The 19,688-nt window shown below is 39.3% G+C and overlaps 1 protein-coding gene across 1 annotated transcript in view; it reads right to left on the minus strand.

Moving 5' to 3' along the window:
- Window positions 1–19,688, minus strand: part of GLB1 (galactosidase beta 1) — a 67,778-nt gene that overhangs the window by 32,144 nt on the left and 15,946 nt on the right. Inside the window, 6 exon segments of the mRNA XM_036760008.1 lie at window positions 16–128; window positions 1,665–1,705; window positions 2,317–2,438; window positions 3,052–3,110; window positions 11,437–11,531; window positions 19,297–19,460. Of these exon segments, the coding sequence (XP_036615903.1) occupies window positions 16–128; window positions 1,665–1,705; window positions 2,317–2,438; window positions 3,052–3,110; window positions 11,437–11,531; window positions 19,297–19,460 (594 nt within the window).

Here is a 19,688-nt window from a genome sequence, read left to right on the forward strand (position 1 = left end):
TATAAAAACACTCACCTTTCCAATAGCTTCCCTCAGAGCAAAGTACTTCTCCGTGAGGTCCCCGGCTTCAGTCAATGGGGCATCATAGTCATAACTAGTAGGTTGTGGTGCATAAGGTGTATTGGCTCCTAAGAGGAAAAAATGTAACAATTTTAAATCATGCAAACAAAGTATCTGAGGCTGGATTTGAACTCACGAAGATGAATCTTCCTGACTGTAGGCCTGGCACTCGAGTCATTGTATCACCTAGCTGCCCATGTATTAAAATTTATTTTTACTTGATTGTGCTTACCTGATATACAAGGAATGGTTTGAGCAATGGGGGGCAGAATTAAGAAATTAAAAATATATGAGCATCACAAATAAAAAAGGACTACAGGACAATTGAAATACTTGGACCCTCTCTCACTCCTTCATACTACCCTATTCTAGAAGGCTTCAATGGATTTATGATCTTCATTAGTAAAAGAGACTTATTCCACCCATGCAGATCACACCCCAAAGTCACCAAACTATCAAGGAAATGGTGGCAGACACATGTATAACCTGTATCGGATTGCTTACCGTCTAAGAGAGGGGTAAAAGGAGAAAGGAAGGGATAGAATTTGGAAATCAAAACATAAAAAAGAAGACCAACAGCAAGGTAGGAAAAGAAATTCCATTTAAAATTACTGTAGCCATTATAAAATATTTGGGAGTCTGCCTGCCAAAACAAACCCAAGAATTATATGAACATAATTACAAAGCACTTTTAACACAAATAAATTCTAAATAATTGGAAAAACATCAATTGCTCGTGGTTGGGCCAAGCTAATATAATAAAAAAAAATCACAATTTTACCTAAATTTACTTGTTTAGTGCCATACCAATTAAACTACCAAAAAATTATTTTAAAGAGCTAGAAAAAATAATTCCCATTTCATTTTACAAATCAGGAAACTGAAGTTGAAAACCGTTACGTGTACTGCCCACAGTCATAAATGTCTGAGTCAGGATTCAAACTCAGGTCCTCCTGACTCCAGGTCAAGCATTCTATTCACTGTTTGCCTTTTCAACCATAAGTAATGAGAACCAGGTGTACACAGATAAATCAAACAAACAAAGCCAAAACCCTCAGGTTATTATTTTCACCCTTGACCCTTCTAGAGATCTTTGCACAGTACTATGAGTTTTACAACTTCTTCCTTTCCTTACCTAACCAGTAAGTTGGTGATTCATGCATCTACTCTCATACTGAAGTAAATGAAAAAGAAAAACCACAGAAGTAACTTCACCCAGCCCTGGAGCCATTTAGAACTGACTGGCATGAATCTGAGACCTAGGAGGTTGGGTCCCATTTTATCAAGAGGAACTCTTCACTAAATGAAGTCATGGAAGATGTGGAAGTGAGAATAAAAGGGAAAGAAAGGGGGGCATAGAAGGAGGGGTGACCTCCCCGCAAAAAAGAACACATTTTTTTTAAAGTACCAGTTGCTTTTGGAAAAAGCAAACTAGGAGAATTTTTCAGAGTTGCTCCTTCAAATACAAAGACAGTGGCAAATTATATTAAAAAAAACAACAACAAAAGGAACTCAATTTATAGAATGTAAATATAATTTGCTGCAACACCCAGATTTTGAAAGAAAACTAAAGATGAAAATCTCATAGATAAAATGAACCTTACCATTCCAGAAGCCAAAATTGGTCCCACCTATAAACATGTACCTAAAATGAAAAAGAGAATTGTCAGAATTCTGCCGAATGAAAAGGAGCCCTTAGTAATTCAGGAAAGAGTCTTTGTTGACTTTGATTTTGGAAAAGTTGAAGGACAAAAGATAAAGCCACAAAAATCAACTGCTCCCCTAGATGAGATCACTATGGTGCTGCAGAAAAACATAATTAAAAAGAGATTCAATAGCAACCAACAAAATTAAGTATTTCAAGTACTACTTTAATTAAGGACCCAAGAAATCTGAGCAGAAAAAAATCAGATAGCCGTAACTAGAGAAATATTCAACTCAACAAGTATATGTGCCTGGCACTACCAACACACATCACAGAAGTAGGACTGGATCTCAGGGCTTCCAACCCTCTTGTCTACTAAGGCACACTCTTTCTCATTTATTTATATGTCTATATTTTTTGCCTTTCAAAGAGATCTCATGTTAGGAACAAGGCCTAAATTGGGCCACATTCTAATCAATATAATGCAATATAACAAAGAGCTGGAGATAATTTGCAGCCATGAAAAATAATGTTCACTGCATTCCTCCAAAAAGAGTTGCTTATATTCCTTGAAAAATAAATGAAAAAATTCTTTCTCTAAGTTCACTTACAGGTTAACATTGGCGCCCTGGGAAAGGATGTCAATTAAAGAGTCGACAAGTTCTTTGGTGCTGACTGTCTGGTGAGCTTCACCCCAGTGGTCTAACCATCCAGTGTAGAACTCTGAATTGATCTACAAAAGGAAGAAAGTAAAGGGGTTGCAAATGAACAAGGGAGAGCCCCACTTGTGACATTTACCACCACAGAATGGAAGCGTATACCTTCTAAGTGCCTTAGTACCACTTCCAAAAAGTTGCAGAATAGCACTATTATAATATTTTCTCATGGTGTTATGGAAAGTTAGACTTGAAACTCTCCCCTCTTTGCAGGTGGGAGACCATGAGTGCAGAACTTTGTAAATACTTTCAGATTTGAATTAATTGTGGTATAGTTTAGCTGAAATGCTTTTTCTTTTTAATTCTTGGTTATTAGGGATGACTCTCTGCATGGAAAAAGGGATGGGAAATTAAGACATTATAAAAATAAAGACATTAATTTTTCTTTAAAAAACAAATATGTTGGGGGAAGAATTTAGAGCCATAAGGGATTGGGCTTTATGGAGTTTTTTTGTGAGGGCTAAAGAATCACGGAAGATGGTGAGTAGATGGGTGAGTATGGGTTGGACCACATACCCTCTAAGGTTGAAATTCTGCTATTCTTTGTCATAGATGTTTCATTGACCCTACAATAGTCTTTTCTGTTCAGGGCCCATCCTGTGCTAGCATAAAAGAAACAAAAAACCTTACCAAGGGTCCTCTGGGCTCAGCCATCCTCTGGACCAGAAAGGCTTCTGTTACGTTGACACCTGCACATAGAAGGGTCAAGCAGATTTAAAAGAGAGAGAGACACCATGGGCATTTATGGAGGATTAGAAAAAGAGAATGTTAAAAGAATTAGGACCATCCCAGAATGCCGGTCTACACCTATCCAGCCTAAACATAATAAATGTTTGAAGAATTTCATTAAATTAAAACCACAGAGTACATCCACAAAACTTTCCCTGATCTCCCAAGGCAGAAACAATTCCTCCTTTATTTTGGACTTTGATGGCAAATCCTTTGTATTTATTTCTTCTCTTCCTGGAAGACTCCAGAGCTGAAAGTGACTTCACCTTGGCTTCTATGACACCTATAATCTACCTGGATCTCAATATAAGCAACTTGGTGGCATAGCTCACTGGTTTTGCCCATCCAAACTCAAGTTTGAATCCTTTTTCAGACACTAAATGTGTGACCCTGGGCAAATCACTCAGCTTTTCTCAGTTTCTTCACCTCAAAATGGGCATATAGAACCTACTTCACAAAGTTGCTATGAGTATCAAATGACTTTATGGATATAATTTTATATTAATAATCAATGTTTTTATTTATATTGCATTATACCAATATAATTTATAATACAGCATGTTACATAATAAATTTATTCTATTATTATTCTATTATTTATAGCTATTATGTGTATGTATATATACATGTATATAAAATATTGTGTGTATTATGTTACTTTCTATTAATATGGTACATACATACATACATACAATATAAAAATATACACATCTATGCATACACATACACGAAGTGCTTTGCCAACTTTAAATTGCTACATCAATGTTTAGCTATTATTACTATTATTATTATAATACCAAAGTATAGCATTGTGGATAGAGAACTAAGCAAGGAGCCGGGAAGACCTAGGTTCAAGGCCTGCTTTTAACCCATTTTGATTCTGTGACTCTGGGCAAGGCACGAGTCTTCAGTGCTCTGGGGCAACTTTCAGACTCTTAGAGAGAAAGGACCCACCCATACTGCTAGAAAGGGGGTGTTTCTTCATTGGGGACCTCTCTGTATCTATGACATCAGTGGTCCAGTCCCTTTCCTGCTCATCTGTCTTGCCCACCCAACCAGACTGTAGGCCTGCTGAAAGTAGGGGTTATGTTCTAATCTGTCTAATCTGATTATCTGTAACTTTAGAGGTGGCAGGGACCTTAGAGGCCCTTACATCCAGCTCCTTCATTTTGCAGATGAGGAATCCAAGACCTACAGAGATTAGGTGACATGGGAAAGGATAAAGAAAAGGGAAGCAGAAAGATCTATCTCCAAGGCCCCTTCCAGCTGGAAATCAACATCTATTTCCAGCACACTTTGTAACTGACCATGCCACACCCTTGAATCCATTTCTGCTTCCCCTGAGAAGTCCTTTGTGTACAGAGAAAGATGCTATATGTGTTGTCATATGGTAAAATCATGTGGTAAATCATCCCTCCCAGCAAAAAAAACTTGCCTTTTCCTTGTGGAAGGAGGCATCTCCCAGAGCAGGGGAGGAAATCAGCATCACCACTTCCTATGCAACTGACTAGCTGTGACCTAAACCAATTCTCTTCTAGGTACTTTTTGTAATAAAATAATGCTTAAAGATACAATTAACATAAAAGCTTGAAAAAAAAGCAAATGTATTCAAAATGGCTTTCAATGTGAAATATCAGCATACTCTTCAGGACATCATTTCTGAGACAGAAAAATACATTTGTGTGTGTATGTATTATATGTTATGTGTGTATGTATGTATGTATTTTTTTGCAGCATGAACACAATTAAGTGAAGACTGTGTCACTGACAGCCAGTTACTCGGCCCTATAAATTCCCCTGCGGGTTCAGGGTCCCATGCTCTCAGGAGTGTCCATGACTGATAGACCTTTCATTGGTCGCTCAACAGTATGTTTTTCAAAGCAAGAACCAGGTGTTGTGACAGAAGACAAAGGAAGTACAAGATGACGTCTGTCAAGTCAAAGAGCTGACAATCTGATGACTAAGGTCAAACCAAGGAGTCTGGTAACTTCCTGCCTGTGTCAGCCGCAGCATCCCCAGCTTCCTTCAAAGCTTGCTTAATTAACCTCCCCCTTCTGGATGAGGCTGAGCCCAATCCCTCAGCTTCCTGCTCCTGCTAGCCCCCAGGAAACCACCTTATTTTTACCTGACATATATTTCATATGTACTCTTATGTATTCACGTTGTTTCTGATAGAAAATCAATTCCTTGAGGGCGGAGCTGCTTGTATTTGTCTTTTGTCTCCAGCTTGTTTGCTGATTAACAAAGTGTAAAAAATTCATACCATATCCCCAGAATGGCTGGGGAAAAGGCGATAGGGGTCCTGAGGGGCCTGCTAGTCCTAGTTTGGGAAGAGGAGAGGGAAATCAAGGGAGCCATGATGATGACGATGATGATGATGATAGGTAACATTTATATTGCTTTTAAGGTTTGCAAAGCCTTCACATACATTATCTCATTTGGTCTGTTATCCTATTCCAGATGTACAGATAAGGATTATCCCATATGATGCTCACAACAACCCTGGGAGGTAGGTGCTACCATTGTCCTCATTTTAAATTTGAGGAAAATGAAGTAGACAAAGATGGTGTAGCTTGCCCAGGGTCACACATAAAGTATCTGAGGCCAGCTAGATGGTACAGTGGATAGAGCACTGGGCACGGAGACCCTAGTTTAAATCTGGTCTCAGATACTTACTAGCTGTGTGACTGTGGGTGAGATACTCAAGCTCATTTGCCTTAGTTTCCTCAACTTTAAAATGGAAATAATAACATACTTCTAAGGTTTGTTCTGAGAATCAAATGAGATATAAAATCTGTACAGGGCTTAATACAGCGCCTGGTAAATTAAAAGGCACCATATAAATGCTAGCTTTGTCGATCAGGCATTTTTCAGTCTTTGCAGACTCTTCGTGACCCCATTTGGTGTTTTCCTGGCAAAGATACTGGAGCGGTTTGCCATTTCCTTCTTCAGCTCATTTTACAGATGAGGAAACTGAGGCAAACAGGGTTAAGTGACTTATCCAGAGTCACACAGCTAGTAAGTGTCTGAGGCCACATTTGAACTCAGGTCTTCCTGACTCCAGACCCACTCTAGTTATTATAAGGTGATTCATGTGAAAGCACCCTATAAATCCTAAAACACTGTAGGAGGATAATAATGTATTGCTTATTATTGCATTAGCTCTTTCTTGAAAAGATGGACGAGAAATTGTTTTGCTGTGCACCTAAAAAACATACACGAAGTAACTGTCCACATGGTGACCTGGGGGAAAGCCAAAACACCCCAGTGCCCCTGGCTCAGACTGTCCTCTTTGTCAACATGGCCACTTACCTGGTCCAAAGTCTACTGTCGCATAAATTCCCTGCAGAGCCCCACACTCCAAGAGGTGTTCACCAGCCCCGTCGGTGCTGAAGAGAACCACATCTTTCCCAAGGTGTTGGCGGAAGAGGTTTAGGAGAAAACGAAGGTAGTTATAATCACAAGCATAGTAGCTTCCATATTCATTTTCAACCTGTGAATCACAGGAAAAGAAAAAAAAACCATCATGACCCTCTGGAAATACAACACAGGCATTCCAAGCCACTCTGCGAGGGACGGCCTGTTTCTATTGACATCCAGAAATATTAAGGGAACTCAGGCTTGGAATCTGCAAACTCTCCACCCCAAGAGTATGGGGATTAAATATTTGGCAAATAATATTAACCCAGTGAATATTAACCTAATAAAATACTAATATTATTAAACTATTGAATATTAACCCATTGAAACTTTCTAAAATTAGTAGTATTTGTGAAAAAATTAACATTTAAAAACTTGATGCTGCTAAAAAGATAACATATTTATCTAAATAAAATTTTCCTAATGAAAATGTAATCTTTATTTAATTTCTTATGTGCATACATATGCATGGTAACCTGTAGAATTTATTTCCTTTCATATAATATAAAGGGCATGGAGAGGATTTTACTGAAAGCCAAGGGGTAGGGAGACCAATAACAGTTACAAAACCTATGGCAGGCTGGGTAGACTTCCTAAGGTACACTTCGGACAGGAAGTAGATAATGGTTGCACAAGTCGGACAGGCATGGATGCCATATTAATGGAGTCCATTTGCATCTAAGTTCCTCAAAACCTGAGGTTCAACTAACTACTACTACTGATTTTTTCTTAATTACCTTGTCTTTCCTTGCATCTTAAGTCCCCAAAAGTTTCTTAAGCAGTCAATTTTCTAGGGAAATGAGCTTCTGGGCAAATACTTTCATATTTTGTTATTTCAATGCTTCTAAGAATACAAAAGCTGCCACATGAAATACAACTTTTCAAAAAGTTATGGGACTTTCTCAAATGTAACTTCCGATCTAAGAAAAGAAGATATCTGAGGCTTACAAAGACAGGATGGCATTAGGTTAGTGCATTTTCTTACAATCCACAATTGACATTTGTTTGACTATCTCTGCTCCCAATCTATGAACTCACTTATCACTGATGTCTCTAAAGAGGGGATTTCTTAAACTCTGAGGGCCATGAATTTTTAAAAATATCTTGAAAGCTACTTTAAAATAATTGGTTTCTTTTGTAATCATATGTATTTTATTGCATTTTAAAACATTCTGCTAGAAAGGATCTATAAGCTTCACACACTCCCAAAGAGGTTGTCCACTGACACCCTCCCTTCTCACTAGAGGACCACTAATCCACCAAAAAAAATTTCAGTAGGGAGAGGGTTTCCTAAGTGAATAAGTCTTTTCTTTTTAAGAGAAAACATAAAATATTCCACACTTGCCCACTCCTCAGATTAGGAAGAGATTACATAAAATTCTATTTCATAGATTATAACAAGTAATTTTGAAAAACATGTTTTGGTCCTCTCCCTATGGCTAAGTGAGATGGGGAAGGCTAGAAAAAAAAGTGGGGGCAATGAGGTCTTGTATTAGAGTGGTCTAGTGTCAGAGGAGAGAAGGGGGCTTATTGGAGAGCTTTTGCAAAGGTGAAATAGATGAAGTAGAGCCTTGTCAACATACTGGATGTGGTGAGACAGGGGTGAGGGAGGAAAAAGTGGCACAAGGCACCCGAGTGACAGGAATGAGGAAGAAGGGAGGACAGGGAGTTCATGGCTAACGGCCTCATTTTTTTTTTTTTTTGGTAAATATGAGTCAAGGTTCTCAGCTGAGAGAGTAGAGGTAGGGAGAGCCATTAGAAGGTTTGAAAGAGCCATTGCAGAGAGTGGGGTAGTGAGTGGATATGAAAAGTGCAGAAAGAGTGCTTAGCAGCAGTCAGAGCCCAGTAGAGGCTATATAAGATAAATTTGTAGAGGATTCAAACAGTTGCATGATTTTCTCCATCTTCATTCAGCAACACAATTAGTCTGTTGGCAGATTAACCAAACTGCTCCCACCTCATGGTGATTCAGTCATCAGTCCTTCCGTAGACCAGTGTCTCTTTAAAAACTCCAACTTGTATCCATAATGAGACTTAAGTTTATACTTTATTTAGATGCTGGCAAAGTGTTTCAGGCTCTTCTTGTAAACAAGATGGAGAAATGTTGGCTAGTCAGTAAATAGTAGGAACCAGTAGAGGGGCTACATCCAAAGAGTAATCATGAGTGATCAACAGCCCCTTAGGAGGAAGTCTGCAGTGGAGTATCCCAGAAGCCTATGCCCTATGTGGCATTTTAATCAGTATCTTAGAAAAAGGAATAAAATTGCTGATGACCCAGAGCTGGGAGGAATAGATGGATGATGTTGGATAATGGAATCAGAATCCAAAAAGACACTAATGGGCTAGAATAGTGGGCCAAATCTAATAAATTATAATTTTAGGAATTTAAAAAATTCCTACATACAAGATGGGGGAGATCTATCTAGGGAGTAATTCTTTTGCAGAAGATCCAGGTGGGTCTTTGTGAACTTCAGGCTTACTACGAATCAACAGTGATATAGCAATCAAGGCTGATTATTTTACTAATTTTTAAATTAATAAACATTTATTTCCTCCTCCCACCTACTGAAAAAATGAAACATTTACAACAAATGTTAATGGTCAGGTAAAACAAATTCCCCCATGGATCGTATCATTTTTCTGACTGTCCCCCATTCCTGGAACGCTCCCCCTCTTCATCTCTACCTTCTGATCTCCCTGGCTTTCTTTAAGGCCCAACTAAAATCCTATCTTTTACAGGAAGTCTTTCTCAACCTCCCTTAATTCTAGTCCCTTCTCGTTTTAAAGTATTTTATCCTGTAGATAAATTTGCTTGTACGTATGTTTGCTTCTTGTCTCCTCCATTAGACTGTGAGCTCCCTGAGAGCAAGGACTGTCTTTTGCCCTTTTTTGTATCCCCAGAACTTAGCACAATGCCTTGCACAAAACAGGCACTTGATAAATGTTTACTGACTGACAGACTTAGTAATCACTGACTAGCAAAATGTCAATGGACTTTCCAAAATAATAACGATGATGATGATGATGATGATGATGTTGGTGGTGGTGACAAGTACTCCAAAGAGGAATAGATACTGTCTTATCTCAGAGGTGAAATTTCAGTAAATTTAGCTTAATCATAATTGCTTCCTGTATAATTGAGAAGACAACCACAGAGTCAGTGGGCTAAATGTTTACTTTGGCCCATTGGGTTGATTTTTCTGATCTGACTCAATTCTGGGTGGCTGTCATGAAAGATGGTCCAGGCTAATCACAAGGACTTTGTACTCCCAGACAACTTAAGCCCTGAACTGTCAGGGTGAAGACAATGTGGTCCTTCACAGTCTCCTGATCTGAATGGACTATCAGACTTGTGAAAGTCTAAGATAGGAATCAGGCATCTGCTATTATCCTGCACACCAGGAACACCCCCTTAATCCTCCCCCCAAATCTCTCATCAAATCTGATTCTGTAGAGCTCATAATGACTTCTATCTCTTAGGGTTTCAATAACAAATGTGGTGGGGAAGCTGTGGGGAGAAACTGAAAGTGAATTAGGGAGAAACAGAAGCCAAAGAAAAAGGACAGATAAAGAAAGCCAGACTATGAGAGAAAGTAAGGGGGGATGAGAGGCACCGAAGGGAAGACCAGGGAGAAGATTCTAAGGAAGAGCACCCCAAAAGTCCCGTAATCTTAGTCATATAAACTAGGTCCTGTGGGCTGATGGGGCAACAGCCATGTTCACCAAAGCATGACCCGGCCCCCAGCAATGTCAGCGGGATTTCATTTTTAAATCCAGGCTGGGATTTTTTTAACATAGAGTAGTGTCTGATCCGTCCTTACCACTGACACCATTTATCAGATACCCTCCCACAGGAAGGAAGAATTTTACAGAAAATCAAAGAGGACAAGGAAAAATAGGAAAGATATAAGAAGGAAATCGAGAATAGAAAAGAGGACCCAGGCAAAGAATAATTGTTTCTGCAGTCAGAGAACCTAGTTTCAAATTCTGCCTCTAATGCTCACTGCAAGAACTTGAACAAGTCATTTATAAGCTTTTGTTTCCTCATTTGTAAATTAAAGGGGTTAGAGCCTATGCCAGATCTTAATCCTAGGAGCCTCTGGAGAAAGAAAAAGAAAGAAGAAAAACAAAACACTTGTCCCTTTCTGCTCCCCTGTTACACAGAATCTTAGAATTTAGAGCTCAGGTGGATCTCAGAGATAATCTAGTCCAATCCCTTTATTTTAAGGATAAAGAAACAACATCAGAGTCAGGAAGGCCTGGGTTCAAATCTCACACTCGAACCTTGGACAAGTCTGAATTTCCATTTTCTCATCTATAAAATGGCGATAATAACTATATACTATCTCCCTCATGAGATTGTTGTGAGGATCATGAAGTAATGTATGCGAAGCACTCTATAATGATTGATTATTATTACAACATGCTGTAAGCAATCTGATATTGCTTGCAGAGAGCAATAATAATGATTATGGTGCTTTTACATACACTGTCCCACTGGGGTTTCACAGCAACCCCATTAGGTAGATACTATAAGCCCCATTTACAGATGGAGAAATGGAGGCTCATAGAAGGATCATTCAATTAATAAGCATCAGAGAAAGAATCTGAACCCAGACCTTCCCCACTCCAAGTTCAGGTCTCTCTATCCACTACGCCATGGTATTTTTCTAAATGATAAAGAAACACAATGAAAGAAGTATTTCGTAATGTGAAAAAGCTAAAACAGAAAGAATGACAACGCAAAACAGCATTTGGTTCTGAAAGCGGTTACAACTGGGCAGAATCACGTCAAAACTCAGAAGCTCCTTGAAAGGAACCATTTTGGGGGTGGGGGTGGGACCAGAAGTCCCCCCAACTTCTCACCTGAACTGTTATAATCGGTCCTCCATTTTGATAGAGGTAAGGCTGCATCTTAGGCAGAAGGATTCCCAACCACCTCTCCACTGCTGCGAGGTAATCTGAGAGACAAGAAACAAGACACATACGGTTCACCACTTGTGTTTCCAAAATCTCACCACAAAAATAAAAATGTTTAGTCGTGTTTAACAGTTTATGACCCCATTTGGCGTGTTTCTGGCAAAGATACTGAAGTGGTTTGCTATTTTCTCCAGCTCATTTTACAGATGAGGAAACTGAGGCAGACAGGGTTAAGTGACTTGCCCAGAGTCACACAGCCAGTAAGGGTCTGAGGCTAGATTTGAACTCAGGAAGATGAGTCTTTCTGACTCCACGGCCAGTGCTCTATTGTGCCACCTAGCTACTCCACAAAAGAAAAGGAAATCCTCTACAATTTAGACTCTTCCAGGATTGCTTTGGCTGAAAAATACATCACCCCTTCTGTACTAGAAGAACTTAAGAGATTCTCAGGCCCAGCCAAGGTGATGACTTGTCTTGCTTGAGAGATGATAAGTAGTGATCGTGATGGGGAAAAAAAAGAAGGGAAGGAGAGGGAAGGGGAGAAGAGGACAGGAGAGGAAAAGAGGGGAGGAGAGGAGAGAAGAGGAGAGGAAAAAATGTCAACTATATGAGATACTAACAAATACAGAAAAGAGCAGTAGGAAGTTCGGAAAGGGGACACAGATATGCGGAGCAGTTTTGTTACAATTTTATTTTTTACAAAAACCACAATGTGTGAAATAGAATTTCACAATTTCATACATCATCTTCGTTTCTGTTCTCTGTATCCTGAAATGTTCCTAACTGCTCACGATTGTTAAATTCATAATACAAGATCTTTTAAATGAAACTGATCACCCTGTGGCCAATCTGGTGATGAATGAAACAGACATAGTCCACCATGGGGCCCATGCTCCTGAGCCTTTCCACATCTGAGTAACATCTGCCAGAGCTTGTACCCTTTGGTACAGGCTTAAAGGGTTCAGAGTCACATTGGAGTGTTCTGTTTAATTCTCCTTCTTTGTTACAGAGGTGGAGAAGGTCTCATGTGGGCTGGGGTTGGAGGATTATTACTAGGGAGTGAGAATATAAAAAAAAAAAATTAAGAAAACATTAAAAAATAAAAGGAACTCAAGGTCACTGCAAAGAAGCACCGGAGCAGGGCGAAGTGTGTTATAATAGCACTTGGTTATTTGGGGGATGCTTAATATACCACAAGCAAATCATGTCCCCAGAAATAGCAATGCTATTCAACAAAAGCCTAACTTTATCCTATGAAGTAAGTAAATATTAAGCCCCCTCCCTTGTCCTGCTTATCTCTCCCCACTCCCATAAAGGTCCAATTAATATTCTCATTCTCTGTCTCTGTCTCTCTTTCTTCCCTTCTTTCTCCATCTCTCTCTCCCCACCCACTATATGTGTATATATACATACAGAAGCAATATGCTAGATGTTTAACAATCAGCTCTCTAAGAGGGGGAAGGTAGGGAGGGCACACTTATGTTTAATCTACCTTATTAACATTTTCTCCATCACTTTCTTAAGTTTAGAGAAACTTTAGAAATTTTAGAGAACTTTAGAGAAACAAAACAATAAATCAAGCCATGATTTGTAGCACTGGATGATTTCCAAAGCTTAAAAGGTAAATACAATGAAAATTTAACAATCAGCTCTCATGAGCCAGTATGAGTTGACTCTAGCACACCCCTGCATATGTGTGTATGTGTGTGTGTGTGTATGTGTGTATATATGTATGTATACAATGTATGTGTGTGAATACAGCAGAGGGAGAGCGAATAAGGTGGCACAATGAATAGAATGCTGGGCTTGGAGTCAGGAAGACATGAGCTCAAATCTCATCCCAGACATTTACTAGGTGAGCTCTGCACAAGTCACTTAAATTTTCTTATCTGTAAAATGAGCAAAAGGATAGCACCTACGTCCCAAGGCTGTTGTGGGGATCAAATAGGATACATACGAATGGGCTTCGTCAATCTTAAACTGACATTTTAGCCTTTGAGGATGAAAAAGCCGCTAAATGGCTCCTGAGAATTGATCACTGGTCGTCCTGCACACCAACTTAACCATCACCAGTTGGGTGGAAGGAAGACAAATAGTATTCCAGGCCCAAGTATTGCTCGGAGAATTTTCAGAGGAACAGGAGGTGCTGTTACCAAAGAAATCAAAACCAGGTAAGTTTCCACTATTGACTTCATTCACCTGATCTTGCCAGTGACTAAGAAAGGTGCTCCCTCTTAATGAAGTAGGCATTTGGGGAGGGAGGAGAGTCAGAGACAGACACAGAGAGAAACAGAGGGAGGGAGAGAATGCGAAACACAGGGAGAAAAGACAGAGGAGGAGAGAAAGAGACAGAAAGTAAGGACAGAGGGAGATACAGAGGCAGAAAAAAGGACAGAGGGACGAAGAGGGAGAGAAAATAAGAAATAGAGAAAGGACAGAGGAAGAGAGAGAGTCAGAGACAGAAAGGACAGAGGGAGAAAAAATGAGAGATAGAAACAAAGAACAAAAGGAAGAGAGGAAGAGGGAAGGGGGGGGGTGGGGAGAGTGAGAGGAGGGGAGGGAGAGAGAAAGAGACAGAGAGAATTGATTGTACTAGCTCCATGATAAGAGTAAATGTGAATGCTTGCAAGGTGGCATAATCTGTAGTGGAGAGAAAGCCAGCCCAGCCTTGAGGTCAGGAAGCCAGGGGTTCACATCTCACCACTGAGATACTGACTGTGTGGTCCTGGTCTCTGAGTACCAGAGGTGCCCTCTATCAACATGGAGGGGGTTTCGTCATTGGCATCTGGCCAAATATTGTAGAGAGAATTTAGAGCCTGGTTATGACTAACTTTTAAAATTGACTAAGCTTCTAAAAAGATTCATGCTACCTTGCTCTGCAAAACATCTAAAATTACTTTTTTTGGCGGGGGCTATCAACAAACCTGTGTTTATCAAATGGTAGCAACTCACCAAAATCAGAAGAACGGAGAGCAATTGATTTTTTCTCTAACAGCCAAGCAGGTAAGCCACCCTAGGGTGGGAGGGCAAGAAAGAGAATTATTTTTTTATAAAAAGATGTATTGGTTTTCATTTTTAAAATCAGTCATTTGTGGATATGACCCCTCCTCTCCTACCCCGACAAACCCAAACACTGATGTTTCCCTAGAAACAAAGATAAATAGCTAAGTCAAAACAACCCAGAGTGTGAGTCCTCTTCCACCCTTCTGCCAGGGAGGGAAGAGAAAGTTATGTTTCATTAGCCAAGATAAGTCAGAGTTCGGCTTCCTCCTACCATTCTTTTCATGAACATTATTTAATCATTATGTGCCCTGGGGAAGAACCATTTTAATACCCATTTTGTAAAATTAAATTAATAGAAAGACTTCCTTAGAGTAAAGCATTTTTTCAATAAGATAAACTAAGATAAGATAAATGAGTATATATTTTTTCTAGAATTATTTTTAAACTGTTTATTAAGAGGCATCCGGGGGAAGTGGATAGCGTCCTGAGCTTAGGAAAGACTTGGGTTTCAAATTCCTACTCTGACACATATTGGTTGTATGACCCTGGGGAGGTCACTTAACGTTCTCTGGGCCTCAGTTTCCTCATCTGTAAAAATGGGGACAATCATACCTGTAATAATACCTACCCTCCCAGAATTGCTAGGAGGCTTTAATAGCCTAAACTGTTAGAAAGAAGGGGCCATTTCTTATTATGTTTGTCAACAATTTAAATGAGGGGAAGTGTAATAAGAAATCAACTCACTTTTCCCATTTTCCCTTCCTCATTCTATCCTCACACAGGCATCCATTTGCTGATAGGAAGTCTAATTTCTGCCAGGCGGTACTAAACATGTCATTCATTTAATATATTTATTTACTTTGTTTAAATACTTCCCAGTGTAACTTAATGTGTTAACTATGAGAATAATTTGCTATTTTTATTAGTTCAAATCTAGCTTCAGACGTTTACTAGCTGTGTGACTTCCTCCCTTGTTCCTCTCCCACCCCTTGGGAAGGCAAGCAATTTGATATAGATTATACATGTGTAGTCATGCATTTCCAACTTAGCCATGTTGCAAAAGAAAACACATACAACTAAATATGTAATTCAGCACCAAAGGACAGAAACCACCTGCAGGAATCACTCACCATGTCCCACTCAGCACAGATGTAAGGTCCTGGCCTCAGTATAACTAACAGTCCAAGCTCATCAGCAAGCTGTAGGAAATGCTCCAAATCCTGCTCGCCAGAGAACTGATACAGTCCAGGAAGGGGTTCATGGAAGTTCCAGGGCACATATCTGGCAAGACAAGAACATTTTCTTCTAAAGTATTTGAAAAAGTCAATAAGGAGTGTGGAATGACCACCTTTTCACATCTACTTTTGCTTAAGCATTACTAAGTTTAAAAAAAAAAAGAACAGAGGAATAGTTAATTACAAAAGTATCTTACATTCAAGACAAGAGCCCTAAAACCTCCTACAAGAAGGAATCCAGATCCTGAAAGTGATATGTAGATGTTTGTTTTTCTTTTAAATCTTGCTCCATGTTGTAGTCCTTTTCATAAAGAAAGCTATTTTAATCAGACAATTCCAAACAACTCATGATAGAAAAATGCTATACGCATCCAGAGAAAGAACTATGGAGTTTGAATACAGATAGAAGCAAACTATTTTCACTTTTTGTTATTTTTTCTTTCTCATGGTTTTTTCCTTTTGTTCTGATTCTTCTTTCACAACATGACTAATGTGGAAATATGTTTAACATGATAGCACATGTATAGTCTATATGAGATTGCTTGCTGTCTTGGGGAGGGAAGGAAAGATGGGGAATTTGGAGCTCAAAATCTTACAAAAATGAATGTTGAAAACTACCTTTACACGAAATTGGGAATACTATTAAATGCAAGAAAAAAAAAACAAAATAATTAAATTCTCTTTTAAAAAAAAGTTTGAGGGAAAGGTTTTTTTAAAAAGCTTTATTTTAGAGAGAAGAAACTAGATTTGCTCTTGAAGTAGAAACCCTGCTAGGTGTATTATTCATTCAGTATATTCATTCAGAATTGGAAAGCACCTAGGTGGGACAGTGGGTAGAGTGCTGGACCTGTAGTCAGGAAGACCTGAGTTCAAATCTGCCTTGGATACACGTTAGCTGTGTAACCCTGGGCAAGTCATCTAACCACTGCCTGCCTCAGTTTCCACATCTGTAAAATGGGGAGGTTGACAGCCTCTACCTTCTAGGGTTGAGGGTCGTTGTGAAGCTATGATGTGACAATGTTTGTAAAGCATACCGTACGTAAATACTGGCTATCACTGTAATATTTTTATGCATGCTTCTGAAACTTCGAAATGGCTTCTTAAAGAAAGTACATAAATGCCTACAAGACTGAAAACCTAGATGAAGCATCTAAAATGCACTCAGTCTTGTCAATTATTTGCTCTAGGAAAGGCCTTGAGGATTAATTATCTTCACAGCATCCATGGCACTGAAACTCCAGGTCTTTTGAAAAGCAGAAATTCACCACACACAAAATGCTGCCATCTGGTGCCGATCCTTTAAAATTACAAGCACCCGTGGCATCTAAGAATATTGAGAATTCAGCTTCATTCCACTGGATCACAGCATTTAGAACTGGAAGTGTCTTTAGACAATATCTAGTACAATTTACTACACAAATGAAGAAACCAAGGACCCCATTGGGTTGTTCATTTTTTAAAATGTCTTAAGGATTTTGGTATTTTTTTAGGGCAAATATTTAGCACAAGGGTGGGAAATCTGTGGCCTCCAGGACATCTGGTCTTCTTGGTCCTCAAGTGTGGCCCTTTGACTGAATACAAACTTCGCAGAAAAAATCCCCTTAATAAAATGTCTTTCAAGGTTCCATGTAGGTGTAACTTAATGTGTTAACTATGAGAATAATTTGTTATTATTATTAGTTCAAATCTAGCTTCAGACGTTTACTAGCTGTGTGACTCTCAGCAGGTTACTTAACCCTGTTTGCCTCAGTTTCCTCATCTATAAAATGAGCTGGCAAGGGAAATGGCAAACCATTCCAATATTTTGCCAAGAGAATCCCAAAGGGGGTCATGAGGAGTCGGATATGACTGAAAGACTCAAATTGCTATTATTGGTAGACTAATAATAGTTAGCATTTACATAGCACTTTAAGGTTTACAAACCTTATTTCATTTGGTTTTCACAACAATCCTGTGATTGTTGTACTATTATAATGACCATTTTCCAGATAAAGAAACTGAGACTTGGGGTACTTTAGTGACTTGCTGAAGATCACACTCTATCTGACACAGGATTTGAACTCATGACTTCCAAACTCCAAGTCTAGTTCAGCTGCCTTCATAATTCCTGAGGGTATTTCTTTCTCCTGGTTCTGAATTTGAAGAGGTAAAGAGGTCTGAAATGTTTGCCTTTGAAACAATTAAGATGAACCATTTTCTTAGAAGGAAATCTTGGGGGGGTAGGGGGGCCAGGAGGAGAGATGGCTGGCTTAGAATGTGCCAGAAGGATATTGGTGGATATTTTAGCTTAATCATTCCTCTCCAGGCAGTACTGCTGACTCTAACTTTCTTCCTTTTTAAAATATATTTTTATTTATTTCGATAAATATTTCTCAATTACATTTAAAATTTTTAACATTCATTTTTAAAAATCACATCTCTTTTAAGAGCTTTGTGCCACTGACTAGGTGATAAATCTTTTTTTCATAGCTTCCCCATCTATTCATATGGGGATAAGAACACCAAGATTTCTCTACACATCATAGGACTGTTTCTGCTGAATTTGGGCATCAAGCACATGTACTTTAAGGGATTCTGAGCTTAGCCAAGAAATGCCTAAACCACCTAACATCCAATGGCTTTGGACAGTGAGGTCATTCGGCCTCTGGCCTCTGTACAAGTGTCATGGAGGTGGGTGATTCATCCGAGGTAGGGCTTTCTCTGAGTTAACCACCAGCCTCTGGGTTTTTTCACGCCATATCTTTAAAAGTCATCGATGCTGATAATCAGTACTGCTAAAGCTGGGACAGGTGCTTCAGCTAAGCTTCCTACCCTACTAAGCAACATACTAAGAGGAGGAAAAAAATAAGAATGAAGGAGATGTTTACAGTATCTCCAACAGCATCTTCTCCAGGTGATGACCTGGTTAATCATAAACCAACAGGAATGAACGGGGAGAAGGGCAAATCAGGTGAAATTATCTGAGTGCTCTCCTCACTTTCAAGAGCAATTTCTCCAAGTAGCCTGGAGAAACTGGAGTGGTAGAGAAGTATCAGGTCTAGACAATAAGAAACCGCTATTAAGCACTTACATATCAGGACACAATGACAGAAGCTTAACATTCCAGAACCAGCCTTGGAGTTAGGAAGAACTATACTTGCGTCCTGTTTTGGATACATGCTAACTTCCTTTTTCCTTGTGTGTGAACATGGGCAAATCACTTAACCAGGGGCACAGGCAACTTTCTAGGATGAGTTGCAGAAAAGTACATCAGTGGATAGAGTTTACACACTGGGAATTCCCAACACTGATGAAATCACAGGTCTATTAATAATAATAACCACGACAATATTATCTAGGTCTAGTTACTAAAGTTTGAGATAAGGAGAGGTAGTTGACAAAAAACAAAAAACAATATACCCCCAAAAAGCCCCTAACCCTACTTGGGTTTCTAAGCCATACTCTTGACCAATCAACGCTTCTTTTCAAGCGCTGAGGGGGCGACTTTGGGATTGCTTACTTCTATGGATCCCAAGGCCAGCCTTCATTCCCAATTCCAACCTCATCTAAGAAGTACTTGATGACTCACGTTTCGATGGCGTTAAGTCCTGCCATCTTCATCTTGAGAAGACGATCTTTCCAGTAGAAACGAGGTATGCGGTTGTAATGGATGCTCCCAGAGATGTAGCGGAATGGCTTGCCATCCTTGAGAAACTGGTCACCATTGTAGTCTATCTCAAATGTTCTGTTAGTCTGTATAAAACAAAATGAACGTGTATGTGAATTTGCCTAGTCATTCTAAGACAAAACTCCATCAGAAACAGAGCCTGACTCCTGCTGCTCAACCTTCTGGAATTGCCAGAAGCCACTGGGACCTTAGAATAAAAACATAAGGACCTTTATCTAAAAACACCAAATTGATCTGTGATCTACCACAAGCTTAATTAGCTAAATGGTAAGTGGTTTTTTTCCTGTAGCTTT

This window comes from Trichosurus vulpecula, chromosome 5 (genome assembly GCF_011100635.1).
Source record: "Trichosurus vulpecula isolate mTriVul1 chromosome 5, mTriVul1.pri, whole genome shotgun sequence".
Lineage (NCBI taxonomy): Eukaryota > Metazoa > Chordata > Mammalia > Diprotodontia > Phalangeridae > Trichosurus > Trichosurus vulpecula.